Source organism: Bidens hawaiensis, unplaced genomic scaffold (assembly GCF_021521415.1).
Source record: "Bidens hawaiensis isolate Kalapana, Puna unplaced genomic scaffold, B.hawaiensis_p1.1 tig00031241_1, whole genome shotgun sequence".
Lineage (NCBI taxonomy): Eukaryota > Viridiplantae > Streptophyta > Magnoliopsida > Asterales > Asteraceae > Bidens > Bidens hawaiensis.
The window spans coordinates 11,074-37,707 of NW_027505210.1; the positions used below are offsets into that span (position 1 = coordinate 11,074).

The window sequence follows — 26,634 nt, forward strand, 5'->3', positions numbered from 1 at the left end:
TAAGCAATACACTCCCATTTCCTTACTCTCATATTATTATCTTCTCCTACAAACACTTATTCTCACACCGAGGGTTACCCCAAAGAGGACCCCTCTGTCTCTTTCTGAGGGGTAAGTTGACGGTGCTGTTCATTTTGTAGGTGGAAGAACCCAGATTCCAGAGAACCATCGGTGGAATAGCATAATCACACCCGAGGAAAGTAGATCGTCTACCAGTGAGTCGATCCACGTCTCTTCAGTAAATATTCAAAGTTTTTAAGAAATCGGAAATTGGAGATAAAAGGGAATTAAATTAGGGTTCTTACACATCAGACACACAAGCAAGAACTACATGAGCATATCGCCGTAACGATGAAGATGAATAGAAGGTTGTTAATTTGTTAAACACCATTTAGTAAAGAGTAATAAATAATAAATCTAAGAAGAAAAGGTATATTGATGCATGACTACTACAAAATCGTGAGTATGACCTCTAAATAGTAAATATAACCTTATACTTAAATGAGTCACTAGGAAAGGCAACAAAGTCGGCAAAATTATATTACTTTGAACAATTCCTAGCCATTGCAACCCCGAGTACATAGTTATCTCATTTCTTATATACTTATATAACACACTCTCTCTCATTAATTTCTTTTTGGAGCAACATGGCTGCTTCTTCAACATTCCCTCTCAAAGATGAGCTCGATATCGTCATACCCACCATTCGCAACCTCGACTTTCTTGAGATGTGGAGACCCTTCTTTCAACCCTATCATTTGATCATTGTTCAAGATGGTGATCCATCTAGGTCCATCAAGGTCCCTGATGGCTTTGATTACGAGCTTTATAATCGTAATGATATTAACAAGATCTTGGGTCCGAAGGCTTCGTGCATCTCGTTTAAGGATTCGGCTTGCCGGTGCTTCGGCTACATGGTTTCCAAGAAGAAGTATATCTTCACCATTGATGATGATTGCTTTGTGAGTTTTTTTTTCTTTTTTAAATTAGAGATCCATCAACATGCTACTTTTAACAAGACATGCTTGATAAGCGGGTTACACAACACGACCCGTTTAGCATAATTAAATTATAAGCAATTATAAAACATAAAAGACACGACACATTTAACATGAGCAAGTATAAGTAATATGATAATATGAATGACATGATTCGTTTAGAATGACAAGATAAACATGGTTAATAATAAGACATATATAACATGATATATAATAAAAAACTACTACTGTCTAAATTTAATTATAATATATTTAAGTATAGCATATTTTAAATAAAACTATAAAGTTATATCGTTTGTAATAAAGGGGTAATAAGTGTATCATACTGTCATTATCATGTTGACGTTTTAACCAATTTAGCACGATAAGTTAAATGTGTTATACAAGTCATAAACGGGGTGAAGACATTTAAACACATTTTTTGACATGTCATTAACGCTCAAACACTAACCCGTTTAATTTCATGTCGAGTTAAATGATTAGTGTCATAAAATATCAACCCTACATTATAAGTTGAATGTTTTGGAATTGCTTTAATTTGTTTGACAATAATGATAGGTTGCAAAGGATCCAACTGGAAAGGACATAGATGCACTTAGACAACACATCAACAACCTCCTTAACCCTTCAACTCCCTATTTCTTCAACACCCTTTACGACCCATTCTCAGATGGTGCAGATTTTGTTCGCGGCTACCCATTTAGCCTCCGGGAAGGTGTTCCAACCGCCGTGTCTCATGGTCTTTGGCTCAACATCCCAGACTACGATGCACCAACACAGCTCGTCAAGCCTCGAGAAAGAAACACAAGGTGCATTATTAAACCGCTACAAAACCAAGTTCAATAGTTTCATATTTTCATATTTTGTGTTTGATATTGGTTTCGGCTTTTTTTAGGTATGTTGATGCAGTCATGACACTCCCAAAGGGAGTTCTCTTCCCTATGTGTGGAATGAACCTCGCGTTTGACCGGAGCCTTGTTGGTCCAGCTATGTACTTCGGGCTCATGGGTGACGGTCAGCCCATTGGCCGGTATGATGACATGTGGGCTGGCTGGTGTGTCAAGGTACTTACTAGACAAATTTTTAAACCAAATCAGACTTTTGATCACTTTGGTTTACTAGCTAAACGTGTAACGATTTTGTAGGTTATATGTGACCATTTGGGACTCGGGATCAAGACGGGATTACCCTACATTTGGCATAGCAAGGCAAGCAATCCATTTGTGAACCTCAAAAAGGAATACAAAGGCATATTTTGGCAAGAAGAGATGATCCCGTTCTTCCAAGACACTATCCTCCCGAAAGAGTGCACCACAGTGCAGTCATGCTACAAAGAATTGGCTAAACAGGTTAAGGATAAGCTAGGGAAGATTGATCCGTACTTTGTTAAGCTTGCGGACGCGATGGTTACATGGATTGATGCTTGGGATGAACTTAACCCACCGGCTAAGGCAGTTAGTAGCAAGTGACGAACAATGCACAAATACACAAACGGTTATACAAGTCATCTTGGACGAGAGTGAGAATAATAAAAAGATGGTTTATATTTATCGTTTTTGTTTATGTAACCAGCCCAGACCGCATTGTATCGACCAAGCCCGAATCACGCCCAGCTCGTTGATTAGTGTTTGTAATATTATGAAGTTTTTGACTAGTGGAAAAACATGGGATTTGAAAGTTGAAACTAGAACAAAGCTTAATCGTGTTTGAAAAACTAACAAACATTCAAAATTTATAAAGAACTTTCATCCATAAATAAAAAACGGGCTCTCGATTATAACTTTCTTCACGAAAGGGAATTCGGGTCTTCTGTCTTTTGACGCTTAACTTGAGGCTCTTCAGCTTCTTGTTCATCATTGTTAAGCACGCCATTCACCACATCTGCACCCAATAAAGAGACATGTTTGCTGGTTATGGTCCGACCAGCCCTAAGTTTCGGGCCCCAGTGTCTTTCTGGATTCGGAAGAAAACGTGCAACCTTCTTGCTCTGAGCTTTGCTAAGCGATGCAACCGCTTGGGCAAAATTAGCCTATATAAACATAAAAAGATTTTTTTAAAAAATAAAATATATGGATTTTAAAAATAATAATAAAAACGAGGCGTGAGATTACCTGTAGAACGGGTTCTTTGGCAAGGATCACGCTTCCAGACTGATCAGCCGATTGCTCTTTCACCGGATGATTTTTAACCTTGAATAAAATAATATTTATACAAAACGAACGATTAAAAGGTGTGATAAGGATTATTAAACTGTTTAAATAAGAAAAGCTTACCCAACAACGCATGATATCCCAAATGACATCCATAGGAGCATCAGATTTTAACCCCAACGGGTTTACATGAGTTCCAGAAATACGATATCCAGCATTGATCACAGCCGATCTGAATATTACTGCTGACGGGGATGTGCACTTGAGGGTCCCACATAGATTATGCAAACTCAAGAAAAGAGGAACATCGGGCAGTTCCTGATGAATTTAAAGTTCAAGTAAATGATTACACAACTTCTTTCTAACGACCCGTTTTGACCCGTTACCTAATAAGCAGACCCTACCTCAGAGATGGTTGTTAGAACAGCAGAAATCCTATTGAAGGCGGGATATCGATTCTTCATAGCTTTAACATCTGCTAAAATGGATGTGACCCAATCTTGATCATGAATAGGGTCGGACCAAATGGGCCCGCCCATGTTATATTTCTTGCCACAGTCACTGCACTCTTGTGGGACCACCGGCCCAAACCCGGGAAGATATCTCACACTAGTGTTCTTCACAAAAAAAATGAAGATGATTAAATATAAAGTTAATTGATTTACAAATGGAAGGTTTTAGAAAAAAGTATACTTTTGAGACAGTCCTCCCGATTGGTTGAAGATGAAAGGAATCACAGCCGACACATTGGTAAACGTATGAGAGCTTAAGTGGTGTATTCTTCATTGCACTTGCGGAACTAAATATATTGAGAAGCTAGTAAGTATGATGAAATTGCCACGATGGCATAATTTGGTAATTAATGGCACGAGGGATACTTACGTGTAAACTCGAACAAATACGCGAACGTAAAAATCCATCTGAACGGATAACACGGGGACAATGTATCTCTTGTACCGATTTGCATGACTCTAAGCTCAAAAGAATACAAATATCCAAAAATTACAAAATATTTATACCATTTTAATTGTTTTGTTATTACATTTATTAAAAATGGTTCAAAGTATATGAATTACCTCAATGCACGCAAGGACGATCCGCAAAGTCATTTCGTGACAGTATTTTCCTCTCAAAGGGTATGAACCGTATCTAGCTCATGATTTTGGCATTAGATAAGGGCGTAAATGTCTTTTTAACAATAACAATCAGGTATTTCAAAAAGCAAAAAGAATATATAATCATACTTCGAATAACAGACTTCTCCATTGCTACCACATAAAACTGCCATATCTGTTGCGGTGCACATTAGCAGCCCGCCATCAGCAATTGACTGAACCGCAGAGTCCAGGAACACAGAGGGTGAGCCATACGGATCAAGATCAACCTGAAAATCAACAATTAAATCATTATTTATGGTTATAAACTTATAATCATATATGCGATTAATTATATTATAATTATAAACACATATCCATACCGCATCGAATTCCTTAGGATGAGTGAGCATATAGATTCGAGCATCAGCAAAATTTGATTCCACTTTCTCACTCGCAGCCGAACCGTTAAACTTTATGTTTCTCCTGCAAGCTTCAACAGATGCTGCACAAAACCAATAATAAATATCAATATGCAAAATGCAACATAATTAATCTCAAAAAACAAAATAATAACAACAACAACGCACCTTTATCATTATCTAGTGCTACAACTTGTCCAATCCCATCCACTTCGCGTGCATATCTAAGAGCTCTTAATCCCGAAGCTGACAAAGCCTATCAATCCAAAGTTAACCTTACATTAATATTCTCTTAAATATCAAAATTTTAAAAGAAAGAAAAAAGATTAGAACCTCGAGAACTCGTGGCGGTTTTAGTTCCGGATTTTTTCTCTCTAGTGGTTTCTCGGGTTCGTCACCATTGCTACACGGTTCACCTTCGGGCATCTCTTTTAAAGATTCACCTTCACCATTGGAGATTCCATTAGAATCACGGTTTTCTGATACTTTTGATGCCTTATTCATCTTTTTAGATAAATATGCCTCGTGCTCTTCTTTCCGTTTTTTAATAAATGTCCTCAGTACCGCAATTGACATGTCTCTATTATTGACCTGATATTCATATATATGTGCCGTTAGAACTTATCAATAATGATATAACTCTGAATACTCAAGTCTAAAATATCTAATTATTTTACAAGTTGAATATATGCAGTTTCTATATATCCAATTACTTGGAGGTGAAATAATCATTTTAGAAGAAGCTGCAATAAAAAACTAACTGATAATCAAATGTTTGTACCTCTCTTAAGTAGAGGTAGGCAACTAAACCGGTTAACCAAACTGACCCGAAAATCAAACTGAAATCGAACCGGTTTAAAACTGATTATGTAGAAACAGGTTTGAAACCGTAGGTTTGGAATTGGTTTGTAGTTTTCTCCACCAAAACCGGTTCTAAACCGGTTAACCGAACCGAAACCGGCCAAAACCGAGCAAAAACCAGTCTTAAAACCCGAACCGAAACCGGTCAAAACCCGAACCGAAACCGATCGTAATCTGGTCAAGAAACCGGTTTAAGCCCGAACCAAAACCAATCATAAACCGGTTTTGACTTTTATTGACCAAACCGAACCGGTTTCAACCCAAACCGGTTTTAAGTTTTAAACCGTTTTGTGCACCTCTACTCTTAAGTACAATCACTGTTGTGAAATTCAGTAATCGGCGAGTGACCGATTCAATTTCAGCTAATCGGCAGCCGGTCAAAACCGGTCCAAATTGGTCAAATTTTAATCAAAGTCTGTCAAAACTATGTGTGTATGTGTATGGTATATATAATTTTTAAATACAACATATGAAATTCGAATCCGATAAATCCCTACCGATCGCTAATCGTTAAAAAGGTAACAACTTGTACCAAATTAATGATTCTTGAAATCAAACCATACATTCTAAAAACAAGGAAACAACCCTAGTAGCCATTGATCTACCAAACTCAGCAATTTACCATCAAAACAAACCATTCCCAGTTCACAGGTTAACTTTAACCAGCAAAAGCAGGTAAATTTAAGCATAATACACCATACCCACAAGACACAGCATCATATTTCAACAACTGACAATGAAAACAGAACAAAAGATTAACCTGGGCTTTGTTATAAAAGACTTCATTCTTCTTGTGCATCAAAATCTCAGCTTCGCCTTCTTTGATAACGGTGTAACCAGTCAGATCAAAAGGCGGCTGGTGGGTGGGTGTTTGTTCCCCTGTTTTTGTCGCCTCAACGCTGCTACCCATTTATAATAAGATTGTTGTAGTTCCGGCGGTGGTGATTTAACGACGGCAGGTGATGATGGTGAAAGATATTTGTGAAAGAAAGAAAGAGAAACATTCAAGTTGAGCAGTTTATAAACTTCTAACTGCAAACCCTATTTTACAATTTTCCAAACAGTTTTTTTTTTTTAATCCTCAAAATACTACAAATTGGGAGAAGAGAAGTGTGTTTTAAAAACCGGTTTTTTACTCGTATCGGATTAAGCTATAAATGGTATAATCAGTAGAACGGGGTGATATCGAAAGGTTTAACCAGTTGAATAGTTTATCTTATAATTACCTATAAATGCAACTTGAACTTCAAAAATAATCCAAATGTAAATGATTTCATAATAAAAAAATAATCCAAAATGTAATCCCTATTAAAAAAATAATACAAAAGGACTCACTTTAAAAAATAGTCCTAAAGTTTATACATTTAAATGTTAATTATTCGATTAAAAGTAATTTTGAAAAAATATGGGCCGAAATATCAAATATTTCTCAGACTTAAAGCCGAGTTGTCGGTAAAAGCCTGGGCTTAAAATACCAGCTTGCTATGCGAAATCTGGTTCAACCGGCCTGTTTTTAAAGCATTGGTCCTTCTATAGGTACGAGGTGACATCTGTCGTTGACCCAATCAGCCACAGATAGGTCACGTACTGACTTATTCGGGGTCGATTGGGTACATGAGACATGCGGCTATTAAATCAAATGTAAACTTGTACTATCCGCCACAGATAGGTCTATCCATGACGTATAGGATCAAAATTGAATTATTGAGCCAGAAGACTCCTCCCTCTCCCCATTGTTATATATAGACTTATCGGCCATGGATAGTTCTATCCGTGGCTTATAGGGTTAAAGTTGAATTATTCAGCCAAAAGTCTCCTACCTCTCCCTAATTGTTATATATATTATCATGCATATGTGCAACAAACACACGCGACCATTCTCGTAAAGGAAAAAAAAACCCTCATTTTCACGTAGCACTGTGATTGTAAAAGGCAAAAAATGTCGTGGTTGTGGAACGAGTTATTTCCGAGGTCAAACGAAGAGTCGAATATTCCATATTTGAACGAGGAACCGGGGTTTGTAGATTATGACAAGCATCCGGAGTTACCAAATTTGAACCAGGTATTGCCGTATTTTTATTTAGTTTAAAAGTCGTTAGTCATTTTTGAAATAATATATATTAACCATATTTTTTGTGAGGAGTATTTTGTACAAGACCGTCACCCTTTGGATGTGGAGGGAAGCAGCACTTCATACTGGTCACGGTCAGAATAACCTTATAGTCAACCGTCGTACCAGTTACCAGAAAATCCGTATTACGTTGCTAGCCTTCGTACCTGCTTCATGCAAAAGAGTCGTATTCTAGTAGTCAGCGTCCATACCACTTACCATTAGAAGAGTCGTATCGGTCACAAACAGAATCTGACCACATTCGTGATATCGCTCAAGAGACGGGTCACAACGAGTACGCCGTAAATATTTCTGGTAACGAAGGTGATAGTGATCATACTGACGTGGAAGTTGATATGATTGTGACGTTACAAACGCAGGGCATGAAGCCTAAAAAAATCTTGTCACTCTTACGGCAACGGTATCCCAACAACAACTGTATTGAGAAGAACATATACAATTTTATAGAAGAGTTTAAAAATGAAATTAAAGTTGGCAATACCCCCATGTAGGTTCACGTTCTGAATTTGACTTCTTAAAGAGAATGTTTAAAAGAATTTATTAACATCCTATTAAACCAGATGCATGTATTTGAAAACTTCATGCACAATAATGGGTTCATGTACCAGACACGGGAGAACCATTCCACCAACAAGACGGAGGATGTTTTCTTCTGTCATGATAAATCGTTTAAAATGTGGCATGTGTTCCCCCATGTGTTATTGATTGGCACTACGTACAACACCAACATGTACAAATGACTGTTTGTTCAGTTTGTTGGTGTGACATCAACGTCGAAGTCGTTCTGTATCACCCAAATGGTTATATCTAGGGAACGAGAATAGGACTTCATGTGGGCCCTTGAGCGGCTCAAAGGTCTATGCTCGAGGATTGCATTGAGTCGCGCGTGATAGTCATGGACAGAGACCTAGCCTTGATGAAGTCGTGTGACACAGTCTTCCCGTGTGCTACCAAAAACCTATGCAGGTGGCACATATGGGAGAATATAAAGAAAAATGGAAGAGTCTGTAACAGACATAAATCAGGGAAGATTTCGCGTACTCGTGGAAGGTACTGTGTGAGTCGTCCACGGTCCATGATTACGAATATAACCTCGGGAGGTTGCAAGAAACGTTAGCAGGACACAGTAAACAAGGTAAGTCTTTCATACACATACAGTTACTGATAGTCCTCGTAAATTTCATTAATTTATGTTTTTTCTTTTTCCAGAGATCTGAGACTATATTCGTGGGAACTGGTTGGTGCCATACACGAGAAAGTTTGTATCTTGCTGGATTGACGACCGACTAAACTTCGGTGGGCATACAACAAACCGAGTTGAGAGTCAGCACACGAACTTCAAAAGGCACCTTGGCGGGACCAACAACAAGCTCCACTCAACTAGGGCTGATGACCTTGAGGTTGTAGAAGCCCAGGAGGTTGAAATCGGAGGAACCTTTTAAACCTACCGTATTAAGCTGAAGAAAGACCATAACCTACATGTGTTTACAGGAAATTGTAAGAATAAATATTAATATCTGTTTATTTATATGTGGAAATTATAATCATTTATATAATATTATATCAAAATATTAATTATACATTATCATATATTAGTTTGGTAATTGTTGATGGACCATATTACCTTTAATTAACTAATAAAGGGTTCCCCTTGTGTGTATAAAGAGAGATAAAAATTAACATCATAACCTAATAAAAAACACATATACAATTTTGTATACTTCCTCTCTCCCAAACCAGGTTCCTCTGAAGAACTCTAACACTATCCTTAACTATACATCCTAAAAAGGAACTCGATCAAGATGACAAACATGTCAACTACATGATACTCTGCTACGGTTACTACTCTCCCTGCTGTAACAGGTTCATAGGTTTATTATTGTTCATGTTTTCTATTACTTACATAAAGAACTGATCAACATCTACATTTAAGGTGTTGATTCAGGCTCTTACACTACTTGAAAAGGAGTATTGTAAGTATGAAAAGATGATCAAGGCTGGATCTTCGTGCGGACACTAGTTACGAACATCTATCAGGTTTCCGTATACCTGTGAGCCAGAGAAATACTTAGATACAGACGTACCTTTTCCACTAAAATCAATAGACCCGTTCTGAAGAAAGCTTGATTTCGATCGGGTGGACGTGTACAAGAAGAAGAGTCATACTTCGAGGCAAAACTAGACGAGATAAAACAAACGATTCTGATCCGAACCGATCGAAAACAGAAAAAAAAAGTTTTTTTTATTGAAGATGTGGTCTATTCTTCCCAGCAACTCAAATAAAAAGGAGCCTGGGAAACGTGAGGACCCTCGGGGGCATCCAAATGTAAGCCAGCAATAAAAAAAACCCGAGCCCATGAGACACAACTCGTATATCCCTTCCTCATACACCCCTTCATCGTCACCGAACATAAACAAAACCCCCTTATTCTTAGAGCGTTCACATTCCCAGCCCTAGTCACAGTTTAAGATGCCCCTCCTAAACCATTAAAACGATCATCTAAGAAACAAGATACGGGACCTGACATCAATTTTTCTTTAGTGGTTGATCCAAATGGAGTTGCAACACTACAGAGGTATACGCACGTCGTACCCACCAGGTCTTAACCGTGCATATCAAAAATCAAAGACGTAAGGCCAGACAGTAACTGCAGTTTTCGAGAAATTGCTGAGGGCTTAGGAGTGGGCCAAAAAACCTGGAAGGATGTTAGGGTTGCCATGAAGAAAGGGATGGACACGAACAAAGATTGGTGGAATGCAAGATTAAATAAGGAGCAACTGGGATATTTTGAGAGGGCTTTTAACCATTTAGAATTTTACGGCATGGTTCAAGATGCACCCAGCAACCGTTGGTTTTAATTACCCGCCCATGGGCACGTTGCTACTCAGACATTCCAGTGTGTTCTAATACTTTTCAAACTGCGTAGCAGCCATACTTTTTTCCCGATGAGAGATGGTCCAGAGCCAAGGCATCACTATCCGGTTATAGCCATTGCTAATGTTACATATATTCATTGAATAACTATAAAACTGGAAGGGGATTACCCAGTGCCGGTGCTCGTTCATACTTGGGCAAGATTCGCAAGCCCAGCGACTCATGGATTGAGGGCCTTGTACAAAGATCGTATAAATGTGTACATGAGAATCGGGTTAAGTTGGCATGTCCCAGCTCCTATTATAAATTTTAACCGGTGATCGTATATATTGATTATTCATTATTAATTATTTAATTTTCTTTGTATTTAAATTAAAAATTAATATTTAATTTCTTTATTAATGTAGCACCACTCCTGAAATTCCTACTACTCAACTTGCTTGAATCATACCAACAATCAGACAAAAATTAAGAAAAATAAGATTTGTATAACGGTGTAATGTTTTTTATTAATAATAGTGGAGTCCAAAATAGCATCTACACAGCAACTATTATATTCGGTTATTATAGTATAGTGAAATTGTGAAAATGAAATAAACAAAATTTTGGGATCCATGAGGGTTATCTTCTTGGCTAGTAGTGAAATTCAAATGCAATTATCCCATCAAATTCTAATCCAACACTTTAATCTCTTCACTCCAATACTCAATAGAGTAGTCCGGTTGGCTACTCTAAACTATATTATATTCAAAGATAACATCATAAAAAAAAGAAAAAATAAAAACTTTGAAAAAGACACAATGCTGAGAAAAATATTATTGTGTTTTTTTATTTATCATTGTATTTTTTGTTTATTTTCTTATTAATTGTGTTTTTTCCCTAACATGGTGTCTTTTTTTTCTTCTAGATATTGTGTTATATTACTTAACATTGTGTTATATTTGCAACCTATTGTGTCTTGATTTATTTATCATTGTGTTGTTTGTTTATTTTCGACATTGTGTCTTTTTTCTTGGCATTGTGTCTTTTCTTCAGTTTTTTTATTATTTTTTTTTTGTTTTGGATCGGGAATGACGAGGAAAACATTTGGTATTTTAATTTTTTTTTATTTTTTATTTATATTTTGAGTTATTTTTTTTATTAATTTTTTAGGGGCTTTTACACATCCTTATCACACTTCTCATTTTTGTATCGCTTTTCATTTTAACTTGTTTCTTTAAAAATGGCATGTGAATTTATCTCTTACGAAGATGTATGTAAAGTTGGTTAATATTGTGTAAAGTTATCTCTTAGTAAGACATTTAAGAAACTTGGTTATTCTTGCCCTATCGTATTTCTCTCTGAAGTCTCACGTACACACTAAAAACCAAGAATACACAGATATGCATGTATAACAATTCAGTTCAAGACATAAAACTTTTAAATAACGCCCTGCTTGCGGTGCGCACATATAATGTATATATGTGTGAACCCTTGGGTGGGCAAAAGTAAAATTGCACTAATTTTGACGTTGTTTTACTAATCACGTGAAAATAACGTTAAAAGTGGCGGAAGGTTAATCAGGCATCATGTGGTGGCGTTGATAGCCGAAAGACAAGGGCACATGCACCAATCAGCCGGTGTCCCGATGATTGAGTGTTATGTGTCTTATGTCCAAGGCTTGATTCAAAACTACTATCGAGCCGGGGGTCTCACCGGAAGCAGCCTCTCTATCCCTATGGGATAGAGGTAAGGCTGTCTACATCTTACCCTCCTCAGACCCTACCATAGCATTGCTATTGGTGGGATATACTGAGTACGATGATGATGATGATGACATAAAACTTTTAAATATTCTGAAAATATCAAAATATAATTTCAATATTTTATATGCTCAGTAAGAATATAGTATATATCTCATACTAGATTTTATCCCCCGTATTACAGGGGTTGCTTTACATTTATCGTTTCTAATATTTATATATGTATATTTGGATTTTAAATTTATTTATTGTAAGAAAGTTAATAATTAATATACTTGAGGTTTGATGATTAAAATGGTTTCACAAATAAATGATATGTTATAATCCGGTTTAAAAGCTATATGGGTTTGATGATACCCATTACCCGCTTAGTTTTTTTACTATAAAATTGTTTTTAATTTTAAATAATATCCCTTTTTTAGAATTAAATCAGATACTAATTTTAAGTATATCCCTATTTTATAGAATTTTCATATCAATTATTTGATAAGATTAATTTTTAATATGATGAGATGTTATAACATGTTTAAGAGCTATCTGAGTTTGGTAAGACATTTACCCGTGAATTCGGGTTAAATGCGTGAGAAGCATTTAGTTACAAATAAAGCAATCTAATGGCTTGCGAGAATGATTGTTTTACATTTTTCGTCTTTTAATATTTATTTTTTGGATTTTAATTTTCTTAATTGTAAGAAAGTTAATAATATACTTAGGGTTTGATGATGAAAGAGTTTCATAAATAAATGATATATTATAACCCGTTTAAAAGCTATATGGATTTGGTGACCCATGACCCGCTTATGTTTTTTACTATAAAATTGTTTATTAATTATAAATAATATAATTTTAAAAAAAATCATATATTAATTTTTTGTATATCCCTATTTTATAGGATTTTCACATCAAATATTTGGTGAGATTAATTTTTAATTTAATGAGATGTTATAACCCGTTTAAGAGCTATTTGGTTTTGGTAAGACCCATACTCATGAATTTAGGTTAAATCAATGAGAGACCTTCATTTAAAAATCAAGCAATATAGTGGCTTTCATAAAAAGGGGGAGCGACCACATCGTGATACATAGGATTTTAGGGGTTTCGTTTATATATATTATAGATAGATATAGTTTAATATACGCGTGTGCATTAAGAAATGTATAGTTTTTAGGTTTGGTGAACAACTTATTTTAAATAAATAATAAAAATACAAATAACATCTTTACAGGTGTGAATGATTGACATATTATTCAACAACCATAGTGAATCATTTATTTATTTTTTTAGTAATAATCCCCTCATTATTCGCCTAATATAATTAAATAATCCATGCCGAAATTGAATAGATGGGCCGATCATGCCAACACATCATAAAACCGGGCCTGTTAGTAACTACTTTATAGCCAACCAACCCCCAAGCCTCTATTACTTGTTGGGCTTCCTCCATAGCCTCAAGCCACAAGTTCACAGGCCTGAACTGGGCCCGTGAAAATCGAGCAGCCCACCTAGCTATCCTTTCATGCCTCTCAACCCTCTCAAGTCCTTCGCGTGCGACAATGTTCAAGATTTCTTTCCCGACCCTGTCCTCAAGCCTGACCCGATCTTCACCCGAGATCTCCCCCATGGTAAAGATAGTATCAATTGAGTCAAAAACCGCGCTATAATAATGTAACCCCTCGACAACACGGTCCACCAAACATGGTAAGTTGTGATCCGACTCTTGTTCAACTAGTAATACTAGTTTTGGTGACATCGAGCGTAGCATTTTTAAGAAATCTGAAACCTTTTTATTTTCGCTTATTGGGTCTTTGTTTACGTTGACCTTGAAGTACGAGTCAACATGATCATCACCCGCCAATAATACATGAAGATTTAATATTGATACAAATGTCAAGGCTTCATGGGGCCTTATGTCAAGCATGTCTGGTGTGAGGTCCAATATAGTGACATTTAGAGGGTTACATTGGAATGTCATATCCAAGCTTTTAGCCTCTTTCCTAAGTATTGTGCCCAAATCATCTAGTAACTTTTTGTTATCACTAACACATGTGATCTTTACTTCGGGTGGGCCCCTTGGGCCTTGATAAAGCTTAGTTAAAAGTTGAGCCCAAAGTTGTGGATCACCCCAACCCGCATCGATGATGTGGATCACCCGGTCCCAAGACATGGCTTCAACCAAGGTTTGGGCCAAGACAACATAGGAAAATGTCATGTAAGGAAATGATTTGGGAAACATAGAGTGAGCTTCACGAGCCCAACCTAGGTTTGGGCTCGTGAGCTCTGAATGATTTAGAGCCCTATAAACCCCGGACCAACGTGTAATTATCCGGTTTGCCAGTGCAGCAGCAAACCTAGCAGCCAACCGCTGCATAGAGTCACCTGTGACCGACGCCAATTGCGATATACGACGAAGGCACGTATCAGCGCGGTGGATATGCCGGATGATGCATGGTTGGCGCAAGTTAGCAAGAGTTGGATGAGTTTAACACTTCGTTCTTCCGGCTTAAACGAGTGTGAAGTATTAGAGGATGGTGTGGTTAAAGAAAGGGTCACATCTGGTTTCGTTAAAGGAAATGATGAACTCATCGATGGATTTCACAAACCAAAGAGTAAAATTCAAGACTTAAAGTAAATGATTATACAAATCAAGATCAACCAAAATTGAAGTGAAATTTGTAAGTTGCTAATGGGGTTATGTTAAATAAGTGTTTGTGGGGTAGTATGAAACCAAAACTAAGTGTTTGGGAGCTTATGTAGAGTTGGGCAAGCAGACCAAATTTAAGACAAGTGCCGGGCAAAATATGGGAGTGAGACAAGGGGAATATGTGTTGAAATTTGGCACTTTTGTTGGGATTGTAGCAAGTTTAGCATTAATTTAATAAAATTAGGGGTAAAGTTGACAGAATCATGCCACTTTGTAACCTTAGTCCTTACCTTAAATGTTAAATGAGTAATGCCAAATGAATAGTTTACCGAATATGTTATTTTATCTAAGCAATGGAACCACATACTCAAAAGAGTGGGAGAAAGTGACAAAACAATAGTTGTGGTTAGATGGCCAACATATATAATAAAATGTGCATGCGGTGGTGACCAGTTATAACTACGGTTTTCTCACACATATATTGTATATCTAAATAAAACTATGTTATAAAAATTTATATAGTAATATTATAGTCATATAAAAAAAGAATTTTAGATTTATGGTATCATTTTTTGAAAAGATAATAGTTACATAAAAGTTAATTGGATTTTAAAATATTAGGGACATGAACTAAACCTAGATCATATGTGGAAGGGAGATAAGGGAAAATTGTTAATATAATATTCCTTCGTGTCTCTCATATCAATTAGTATCAATAATAATTCAAATCGTGGAAGAGAATGAGGAAATTGTATATGCTATAAATAAGAAAAAGAAATAAAACTAAGCATGTGTTGTTTTTTACTCATACACTTACAAATTCCAGTGGCAATTAAACATTAAAAAAGGTGTTGGCGAAGAGAGTTAAGACACTGGGAAGGATGTAGCTTGATTTACTTGAAGGCAAGAAAAGAATTCCCTATTTCTTAACTTTTTTTGCGAAGCGAATTCTTTTCTTTACGTTTTATATATTACGTTACCCCCTTAAATTATATTAAGCTACTTCTAAAAAACTTTAAAAGTTCAAAACTAGCATTTCAAAGTTTTATTAGAAGTCCAAGATAATTAAAAGCCTACTATATAAGTAAAACTTAAGATCCCAGCTTATTTAATCGAATGAAGGTACACGTGAAATGGGCAACCGGGTGCCCATACGCGCCAAAGTGTAACTAGGCGCCGCCTGTACGCTTGTAACGGGAAGCAGAGCCCATGGCGCTCGAAATGCGTAACCAGGGGCCTATTACAGCGAAACGCATTATCGGGCACCGGTACACGCAAAACGGGTAACCCAGCGCCGGCACGCATGTAAAGCATGTGACATTCGTCAATTTTTAAAACCCGAAACCCAACCCGTGTTTTTTATATAATTCGGATTTTCATTTATTGTTAATTTATATTTTAAATTTAATATAATTTTATTTAATTTTTACAATTTTAATCACAAGTTTTATTCATGTATTTTGTACCTTTGTTGCATGTAAATCTAGTCGAAGGATCCTTGGTCCGTCACTATGCGTGACATGCATACATGTTTCGTTTTTCTTGTTTAATCTTTGCAATTACTCCAATTCATGGCTATTTCAAATGTGTTATGTTTTGTTTTGCATTTTATGATGATATTAATCATCGTTGACCATAAATCCTATGTTTTTTCCTTCATTTTGATTAATTAGATGCTTTCAATGGTATTCAACACAATTAAATTATCTTGACCAAATCAAATGACTTCAAACACCCATGGGTGCAATTATTAATTTATAAATTGGACTCTTCTTCTTTGCATTTCACTTTACACCCACTCAATTTAGGAAATTTCTTTTCTTTGCTAGTTATTTGGTGATTTCTCGCAATTTTGACTTTTAAAAGTCAAACCATTCAAGTTTCAAGTTTCTTCTTTTATTCTCGTGTTCCATCTTCGGGTATGTTTATGTTATTTTTCTGCATGTTTTCATCATGTAGAACTTGATGTCGTGTCGAAAGTAATTTGACAACGGTGTTAATTCCTCAAAAAAGAACTTGGCTCGCGTATGCGACCGTTCGGTTAAAGTTTGGATATTTTTGTATTTTTAACTTCTAAAAATTGAACTTTCATATCCAAAATTCTAAAATAATATTTTTGCCATGTCGGAACCAAATTTGACGTAATTCGAATTTGTGTCAAACCGAACACGAACCACTTGCTTAAACTCGTTTTCACACTTTTTAGGCCCGTTTTGGATTTTTCTCGAAACGTGTGCGGGTTATTAACGTGACTAAAATATAATATAATCCAACTTTTTATAAAATAATTAAAAGTAACCAACTTATAAATTTTACGTTGAAAAGTCTAAAAATGCAATTGTAGAGTAAATATATATATTTGCTTTCAAAGGTTTAAAACACTAAACCATGAATCGGATTCTTCAAAGTCTTTCATTTTCATTTATTTCTTGAATCGTATATTGAACCTAGAAATATTTTCTAGGGTCGCTTGTTGAACGGAACTCGCCCATTTCAGCTCGCTCGCTTAAAGTTTATCATGTGAGTTTTCATAACCCTTTTTTCATCTTTTAACATTTTGGGGTGCAACACATTACAAACTTTTTATTATTATTTCATGTTTCATGTTCTAAATCAAAATTTGCATATGTGTCTCGTATGTATTTGTTTCATATCATAATGCTTGTAAATTATGTGATTAAGTGCTAGTTGTTTACTGTTTTTGTTGGTGGAAGTGACTTATACGCATACACATACTCATAGTGGGAGGGTCCGGCGGGACGTACTAGTGCCGCCTAATTCAACTTATGTTGGAATACATGGTGGTTCTCATCTAATACTCCTAGTAGGCTGGCGAACGGGGGTTTCTTAGTAGATTTGACTTATGTCAAGCGAACATGAATATCATGTATTTATTTTCTTTCGCTTTATGATTGAAACGTTACATCTTGACTTATGAATTTTATACTTTTATACTATTTACATATGCAAAACTTTATGAATTATCACCAACATTATTGTTAATAAGGTATATTATTTTAAACGTGTTGCAGGTTGAAGTTAAATTTGAGGATTGGAGACTATATAGTTGGACCTTTAGGTTATTAGAAACATATATTGAAAATACAAATTTCTTGTATTGTTATTTGATTAATGTCAAATTGTGTACTTGTGATTTAATGAAATAAAGTAATTATTTTATCACATTAATAGTGTCATGAGCTTGTGAGCAATCTATGTGTACCACTCGGACGTATTTTGCTTAAAGGCGGGGGTGTTATAACACGAAGCAGGACCCATTATGCAAAAAAAACAAAAAAAAAAACGTGTTAATTGTGCCTGCTACGCCTGAAACGCATAACCGGGCATCGTACTCGCGAAACAAATAAAAAAAAATTCTTAATGTACGGTTAAAACAATTTTTTTACCACCAAAGAAATTATGTTGTAGATCCGACACTACATTAATATCCCTTAACTTCATATAGGCGTCACATCACCTACTTTACTCATTTTCACCTAAAAGAAATAGTTTAACCCCGCTTAAGAGTCTCAATTTAATTTAAAAACAATTCTTATAAATTATTATGTGTCAGTGTAGATGATTTTAAATCCCGTTAACACTTCAACCAATCTTGCATTTTACACGCCTTAACCCATGAAAGAAGTGGTGCCATGTTTCTTAACCTTTGTCAAATCAGCTTTAACGCCCCGAGCATAGATAAACCACAAGTTTGACAGGATTGAACTTTAGACAGGATTAAACCACAAGCTCAACCCAAAAACTTTAACTTGAATTTGAACTAAAACCCAATAAAGTTTGACAGGATTGAACTTGAAGAGGTATGTACCCGCCTCAACACCGAGCAAGGCGGGTCAACCCACAAGATAAACACATTATGAAGGCACAAAGCCAAAACCTATGCGCATGGCGCATACAAAACATGCTCAGGCATCATATGCCCAGGCACACATATGCTCGCGCATCACATATGCGCGCGGCGCATATCACATGCTCGTGCATATCACATCTGCCCAGGCACACATATGCTCGCGCATCACATATGCGCGCGGCGCACCAGCGCGCGGCGCATATCACATGCTCGTGCATATCACATCTGCGCATGAAATATCTGCGCGTGAGAATAAAGAGAAGACCTCGCGCATCCTCAGGATGGGCGCATATCACACATGTACATAATCGACCTCGTCCTTATCCAAATCAGGATTAGGGCAACCTTGATTGTGCACGTCAGACAACCTTCCAGAAGGCATCTTTTTAAGGAGTAAGAATATGCTGATGTTGACAGCTGCCAAATGAAAGGTCGACAACTCAGCATGACACATGTGCTACCACGTGATTACAACCAACGAGAAAGCGCCAGGTGTCCCAGAGGACACGTGGCGCAGTGCGATTGGAGGAGGCCAACGAGGTTGAGCCTAATCAGTGGAAACCCTAGCACTATAAATACAGCATCAACTCCACTTTGATGGACACATTCATACTCAATCATTGACAGTTACAGGCAGTGATATCACATTCAATCATATTGAATTACATTCACTCACAGTCAGTTACATACAAAAACACAATCACATAATCATACAGAGGAATATACAGTATTCAGCTATTAAGCAATACTCTCCAAATTCCCTTACTCACACATTATTATCTTCTCCTACACATACTTATTCTCACGCCGGAGGGTTACCCCAAAGAGGACCCCTCTGTCCCTTTCTGAGGGGTAAGTTAACGGCGTTTGTTCATTTTGTAGGTGGAAGAACACAGATCCAGAAGAACCATCGGTGAAATAGTACAATCAAAACCCGAGGAAAGTAGATCTGCTACCAGTGAGTAGATCCACGTTTCTTCATTGGCGTCATCCACTGTTACAAACGGCAATCAGATCACATCAGATCTACATAAAAAAAAACAATCACCATGGTTTCTGGCATTCGTAACGCTGATCAAGCTCTGGAGGATATTGAACGTGAGGGTGTCAATGAGGGACAACAGTTTCTGAGGGTGCCGCGTGATTCTACGCGCACCACCAGTAACCGTCCCTTCATCACAACCCCTCACGGCCAGACTGAAACTCCTCCAGACGATCTCACATTACAAAATCTTGCCGGCGCGAAACTGAAAGGACCAATGGGTCCAGAAGAAGAAACGAATGATCCGAATGAATGGCTCATAAACGAGCAGCGGCGTCTACTGGAAAAGTACAATGAAATGGTCAAACAGAAAAAGCTAGCCGACCAAACACAAAGGCAAGCGTTTGATAAGCAGACTACAAAAAGGCCGCGCGCGCCGGAAGAAGGACATTCTGTTCACACTGCACACACGGAGTTCAGTGATGAAGAAGTGCATAGCATGAGGAAGACGCGAGATACTCATGCAGGAGGCTCACAACTCCGCGCGCCTGTGAACATGGCGCCTGGAGCCAGAGCAGATCTGGATCTGCACATGCCGTACAGCCCGCCAGTGAGGGGGAAAGTGCACGTAACCACGCCGTACAGGCCGGCCATCTTAGTGAAGCACTCAAAATTTACTGAGCGCATCGCTAAGGCCCCCATCCAGCACAAGACCAAGATGCCAAATGGTCTGGGCAAATATGATGGTACAACAGATCCAGATGACTTTTTGCAAGGTTTCTATAACACGGGAAACCTAGAGAGCTGGACGATGCCAACATGGTGTCACATGTTTGCCCGCTGCCTTACGGGCGCGGCGCGGGTCTGGTTCGAGAGCTTGCCGACTGGGCAAATTGATGGGTTCGAGGAACTATTGGAAAAGTTCCAAGCCCACTTCGTACAGCAGCGCAGACATACGCGCGATCCTGATGACATCATGCACTGCGTGCGCAGGAATGATGAAACGATTGAGGACTACATCACTCGTTTCAATCAGGAGTCTCTGGCAATCGGGGGTATAACTGAGCAACTCCTGCGCGTGGCTTTTATACAAGGCGCGCGCAGTGATCAACTCCGCCGAGCTCTCGTAAGCAGAGATGGTATGCCCACCACTTGGGCAAAACTAATGGAAGCATCGCGAGTCTTCGCGAGAAATGAAAAGCAGATCGCCCAAGATAGGGCAAGAGAAAGAGCGCATCAGGCTGAATCACCGCGCAGCAAAGAGAAGAGGGCCAAACAGAACTCTGTATGGTCCAGGTTGCAACCAACAAGTTTTTCTTTCACAGAAAAGCAAACGCAACCAAGCTCACCCCAGCCCCAAAAAGATGTTCGTAATCGCGGGGAGGGTGACAAGAGGGAGGGCGGCAGAGATCCTAGCAGACCTCTGCCAAGAATATGGACTCCCCTCACTAAAACACCTTCACAGGTGTTAAGTACTGAGAATGTCCAATTCAAGCCCCCCAAGCAACTACACTACAAGGGACCGCAAAACAGTGGCAAATATTGTGAATTTCACAGGTCCCCGGGCCACAACACCGACGCATGCCATCATTTAAAGGATGCGATCGAGAAGGATGTAAAATCAGGCAGGCTGGCACACTTGGTGAAAAACCCAAGAATAGAGGATGAGCAACCGGAAGGAGCCTCTGCCAGCAAGAAATACAAAAGAATCTGTGTGGCTGAGGGGGGACGACAAGGGCAGACGTCAAAAAAGAGAAGCGCGCAAATCCACGGAGATTGGCGCGAGCAGCAAGTTATCTTCCCAAGAATCAGGGGAGGCCCTTCAATCAGCAGCCCTCTCGTCATCACCACACACATTGCTCATTACGAAGTGTCAAAGGTCCTGGTGGACACTGGAAGCGAATCTGACATTATGTATGAGCAATGTTTCAGAAAGTTAGACCCGGCAGACCAAGCGCGGCTCGAGATGGTGAACGCACCAATTTGTGGTGTTTCAAATGAAATCATCCATCCCCTAGGTCAAATTCAGTTTGAACTAACTATGGGGGATGATGAGCACAAGCGAGCCGAAGTTGTCAACTTCTTGGTCTTGCCCACCACGTCATGCCACAATATGATCCTGGGTAGGGGAACGATTGCCCAATTTAATGCTGTACCGTCGCCAGCGCACGGCGCATTGGGGTTCCCTACACCAACAGGTGTAACATTTGTTTATCGCGATCATTTGTGCGCAGTGACAAGTACGCCGCGGGAAGGGAGAATGAAACTTCCAATGGCGGATAATGCGCCAGAGAAGTGGATTTTAAACCCAAAATTCCCAGAGCAAACTGTCACAATTGGCGCTACCATTTCAGACGAAACGAGATTGAGAATGAAAAGGTTGCTCGCAAAATACACGTCGGTCTTCGCGTGGCAACACTCCGATATGACTGGGGTCCCGCGAGACTTGGCGAAACATTCTCTTAACACGTTCAAGTCGGTGGAGCCAATTGCTCAGAAAAATAGAATCATGGGGGATGAAAAGGCGAAGGCCATGAATGAGCAAGTTGAGGACCTGTTGCGCGCAAACATCATCCGCCCGATTCGATACCAGACGTGGGTAGCCAATCCTGTGATGGTAAAGAAAAGCAACGGGTCATGGAGGATGTGTATTGACTTCAAGGACCTCAACAAAGCATGTCCGAAAGATTGTTACCCCCTCCCAAACATCGACGCAAAGGTGGACTCCGTGGCGCCATTCAAGCTCAAATGTTTCCTGGATGCCTACAAAGGCTATCACCAGATTCAAATGGCACCACAAGACGAAGACAAGACGGCCTTCAGAACCGACAAGGGTGTTTTTTGTTACACAAAAATGCCCTTTGGTTTAAAAAATGCGGGCGCCACTTATCAGAGACTTATGGATTCGGTTTTCAGTGAACAAATCGGAAGAAATCTAGAAGTCTACGTTGATGATTTGGTTATCAAGAGCAGGGAGGAGAGACAAATGCTCAAAGACATCGAGGAAACTCTTCAGCGCTTAACGGAAGTTAACATGAAGCTCAACCCGAGCAAATGTACTTTCGGCGCGGAAGAGGGGAAATTTCTTGGTGTAATGGTCACTAAGGATGGTTTCAAGGTGAACCCTGAAAAGGTGGAAGCCATCCTTGACATGCCTTCACCATCCACCATGAAAGAGGTTCAGAAGCTGAATGGTAGGTTGGTGTCAATCAACAGGTTCCTAGCGAACCACGCCAGCAAATCTACACCATTCGTTAACACTTTGAGGAACTGCTTGAAGAAGAGCCAATTCAAGTGGACGCCTGAGGCTGAGCAAGCTTTCAGTGAGATAAAATAATGTCTCATAAAGCTGCCCGCGCTCACAGCTCCACTTCCTGGCGAAACCCTTACATTGTACTTGTCAGCTGGAGACCGCGCCATCGGCGCAGTATTATTGGTGGATCGCAAGGGGATCCAAACGCCAATATACTATGTGAGTCGGGTGCTGACAGACCCTGAGACGCGCTATTCCATCATGGAAAAGTTAGTTTTGTCACTAACACACGCGTCGCGCAAGCTTCACAGATACTTCAATGGTCATCCGATTGAAGTTCTGACAGGTTACAACATCCAGCAAGTCTTGCGACGCCCCGCGCTCTCCGGAAGGCTGACAAAGTGGGCGCTGGAATTAGGTGAACACACGATCACCTATAAGCCCCGTCCAGCAATAAAGGGTCAAGTTTTAGCGGATTTCATCACGGAAATCCCAGAGGGAAAGATTGAAGAAGCTCAGCGCGAGGTAGATCCTCCGCGAGCAAATGATGAAGAAGATGTTTGGAGGCTATTCACTGATGGAGCCTCCAACAGCGAAGGGTCAGGCGCAGGCCTCAAACTGGTGGACCCTGATAATCATGAATATACTTATGCTATTAGGTTGGACTTCAAGAGTACCAACAATGAGGCTGAGTATGAAGCCTTGCTGGCTGGTCTGCGCATTGCGCGCAAGTTTGGAGTTAAAAGGCTAGAGGCCCATGTTGATTCTTACTTGGTAGCTGCACAGGTCAATGGCCTTTATGATGCCAAGGAGAACACCATGCCTCTATATCTAGAGCAGGCAAAAAAGCTCGTTGAGCAGTTTGACTTCTTCAAAATCATACACATCTCGCGCAGCGAAAACAAGTCCGCTGACGCGTTGAGTAAGATGGCATCAACTAATTTTGATCACTTTGGCAAAGATGTCAGGGTGGAAGTGATGAGCAACCCGTCAGTGCAAACGCAATCTGTCCTTGTAATTCATACAACCCCTTCATCCTGGATAACTCCAATAATGGAATTCCTGAAAGAGGGGAAGTTACCGGACGATCGCGCACAGGCGAGAAAGATAAGACACAAGGCGCAGAACTATGAACTACTTGATGGTACATTATATCGACACTCTTATCTTGGACCGCTCATGAAATGCCTGGATGCTGAAGAAGCAAGCTACGTGATTAGGGAGATTCACGAAGGAATCTGCGGAATACACGCTGGCCCGCGCATGGTGGTTGCCAAGGCAATGAGCTCAGGCTACTATTGGCCAGGCATGTACTTGGATGCGCTAAAAGAAATACAAAAATGCAAGGCATGTCAGAGCTACGCGCCAAACACAATGCGCCCAAAGAACAACTTGATTCCAGTGACCTCCGCATGGCCTTTCCACAAATGGGCCATTGATATTGTGGGGCCCCTGCCGCAAGCGCAAGGGCGAGTAAAATTTTTGGTAGTGGCGGTAGACTATTTCACTAAATGGGTTGAGGCCAAGCCACTAGCAAAAATCACAGCTGAGGCGATGAAGCAATTTATCTGGAGCCACATCATTTGCCGTTTTGGCCTTCCTATGGAAATTGTGAGCGACAATGGCAAACAATTCACTGACAGGAAGATATCCAGCTGGCTCAAAGAATTGCACATCAACCAAATCTTCACTTCGGTCTACCACCCTCAGGGGAATGGCCAAGTGGAGCGCGCGAATCAAAGTTTGTTAAATGGGCTGAAGAAAAGGTTGGAGGGAGAATCTCATTCTTGGGTCGAAGAGTTACCTAATGTCCTGTGGGCGCACAGGACATTAAGCAAAACTAGCAATGGCGAATCCCCGTTCAGCCTAACCTATGGGACAGAGGCTATGATCCCAGCAGAAATTGGATGCCCATCCCATAGGGTACTCATGATGAGCAAGACTGATAACGAGCGCGAAAGAAGATTGGACCTTAACTTGCTTGAAGGGCGCAGAGAAGCGGCTATCATCAATGAAGTCAAATACAAGAAAAAGCTGGAAAAATATTATAATCAGCGCGTTAAAGAGTGCCACTTCAAGAAAAATGATTTTGTCCTTCGAAACAATGAAGCTAGCCGCGCAATACCCCCAGGAAAAATGTCCCCCAATTGGGAAGGACCTTATCAAATCTCAGAAGAATTGGGGAAAGGCGCGTACACTTTAAAACATTTGAATGGAAAAAAGATACCGCGCGCGTGGAACGCAGCACAGCTTAGAAAATGCTTCATGTAAAAATTCAAATATGTAATCAAGGCTTTTAAGCCATCATGAATGATGATTCGCGCTATCTTTCAATATTTGTTCTATTACCTTTGCATACATGTTTCACACTTCCTTTATTAATTTGGAGCAATATGACAACACTATATTGACTTCAAAACAAAATAAAACGAAGTAAAACATACATGCGCGAGCCTTAGCTCAAACGCGTTAACGAGTCTTAACTCTAAAACGTCAGGGCCTTAGCCCAAAACCTACGAGCCTTAGCTCAAACACGTTAACGAGTCTTAACTCTAAAAACGTCAGGGCCTTAGCCCCAAACAAAGAGACTTAGCTCAAAACACTCACAAACATCCATCTTACATCCCGCGCAGCCTGATCATAAAAATCCCTAAACACAACTAAGGCAAAGTACATGCCAAATCATAGTTGTTAAGGTCTCAGGTCGAGGTCGCACGCGGAATAAAAGTGGATATCTGAGTAACACATGCTGACATGTAATGGCTAAAACTCATATAAAAAACGCGCGACAACGACGCTCAAAAAAGGAGTAGTGAAAAGTCATCGCGCATGTCAGCATAAACAAGATACTGCGAAACCACTTACAAAATAGGACTATGGTTAAGTAAATAATTTCCTTACAACCTTGTTCTTATTTTAACGTGCAAGCATATCTTATATCTATACAAGCAAACATGAAGAGATGAATGGAAATGCGCAAGATGTGAAAAAGGGAAAACAAATTTCATTCCATAGCATTGAAATTTACAAGTGTGATGAGTTACAAATTACAAGTATAACAAAAAACAAAAAAAAAATTATTAGAAAGATGAAGGGCTTCTCAAGTCTCCACGTCGATGTCAGCCACTTCATCACCCTCATCATCTCCCGCAGCATCTGGCGCGGCCCGCTCCTCATCTCCGAACTGACCATAGTCAAGTTCTTCCTCCTCAATGAAGTCTTCTATCACGACGGTGTCAGGAGCAGATTCTTTCGCCGCGCCAGAGCCGCTGGCAGGGGCAACATCCCCCGCGCAACCATCATCGCCACCAGCCCCCTCGCATTCATCGAGCAACTTCTTTAGCGCGCCGAGGTCGGGCTGGTCAGCAAGCGCAGCTATCTGCAAATCATTAGAAAATGATTGAGTACAAATAACTTGGAAAATTAATCAAGAAAAATTCATTAAGGTCAAGGTACCTGCACAAGGATGGGGATGGGAGTGTTCATATACTTCTCCCCCACCGCGGCCATGTCCGCGCAGGCCGCGTCGCTCTTGTAAGGGTACTCGGATGGGTTCTTCTTCAACATCCCATATTCATACCCATCCGTAAACCCTTCAGCTCGACCCACAAGGC

General features: G+C 39.3%; 3 protein-coding genes across 3 annotated transcripts; 1 reads left to right on the forward strand and 2 right to left on the reverse strand.

The window, feature by feature from the left end:
- The first annotated feature begins 647 nt into the window (after positions 1-647).
- On the forward strand, positions 648-2,467 carry LOC143611495 (UDP-arabinopyranose mutase 1-like). Its single transcript, XM_077085704.1, has 4 exons — positions 648-962; positions 1,557-1,807; positions 1,894-2,062; positions 2,144-2,467. Exons 1-4 carry the CDS (start codon positions 648-650, stop codon positions 2,465-2,467), a joined length of 1,059 nt encoding a protein of 352 aa, XP_076941819.1.
- A 248-nt stretch (positions 2,468-2,715) lies between these two features.
- LOC143611488 (tRNA (guanine(26)-N(2))-dimethyltransferase 2-like) lies at positions 2,716-6,435 on the reverse strand. The gene is made up of 12 exons (XM_077085695.1): positions 6,286-6,435; positions 4,998-5,255; positions 4,833-4,920; positions 4,626-4,747; positions 4,393-4,532; positions 4,225-4,297; positions 4,031-4,119; positions 3,842-3,947; positions 3,553-3,765; positions 3,272-3,466; positions 3,110-3,187; positions 2,716-3,027 (listed from the first exon to the last, which is right to left on the reverse strand). Exons 1-12 carry the CDS (start codon positions 6,433-6,435, stop codon positions 2,785-2,787), a joined length of 1,755 nt encoding a protein of 584 aa, XP_076941810.1. The 3' UTR covers positions 2,716-2,784.
- A 7,153-nt stretch (positions 6,436-13,588) lies between these two features.
- Positions 13,589-14,641, reverse strand: LOC143611497 (scarecrow-like protein 3). The gene has a single exon (XM_077085705.1). The coding sequence runs from the start codon at positions 14,639-14,641 to the stop codon at positions 13,589-13,591; it is 1,053 nt and encodes a 350-aa protein (XP_076941820.1).
- Positions 14,642-26,634: the final 11,993 nt, after the last annotated feature.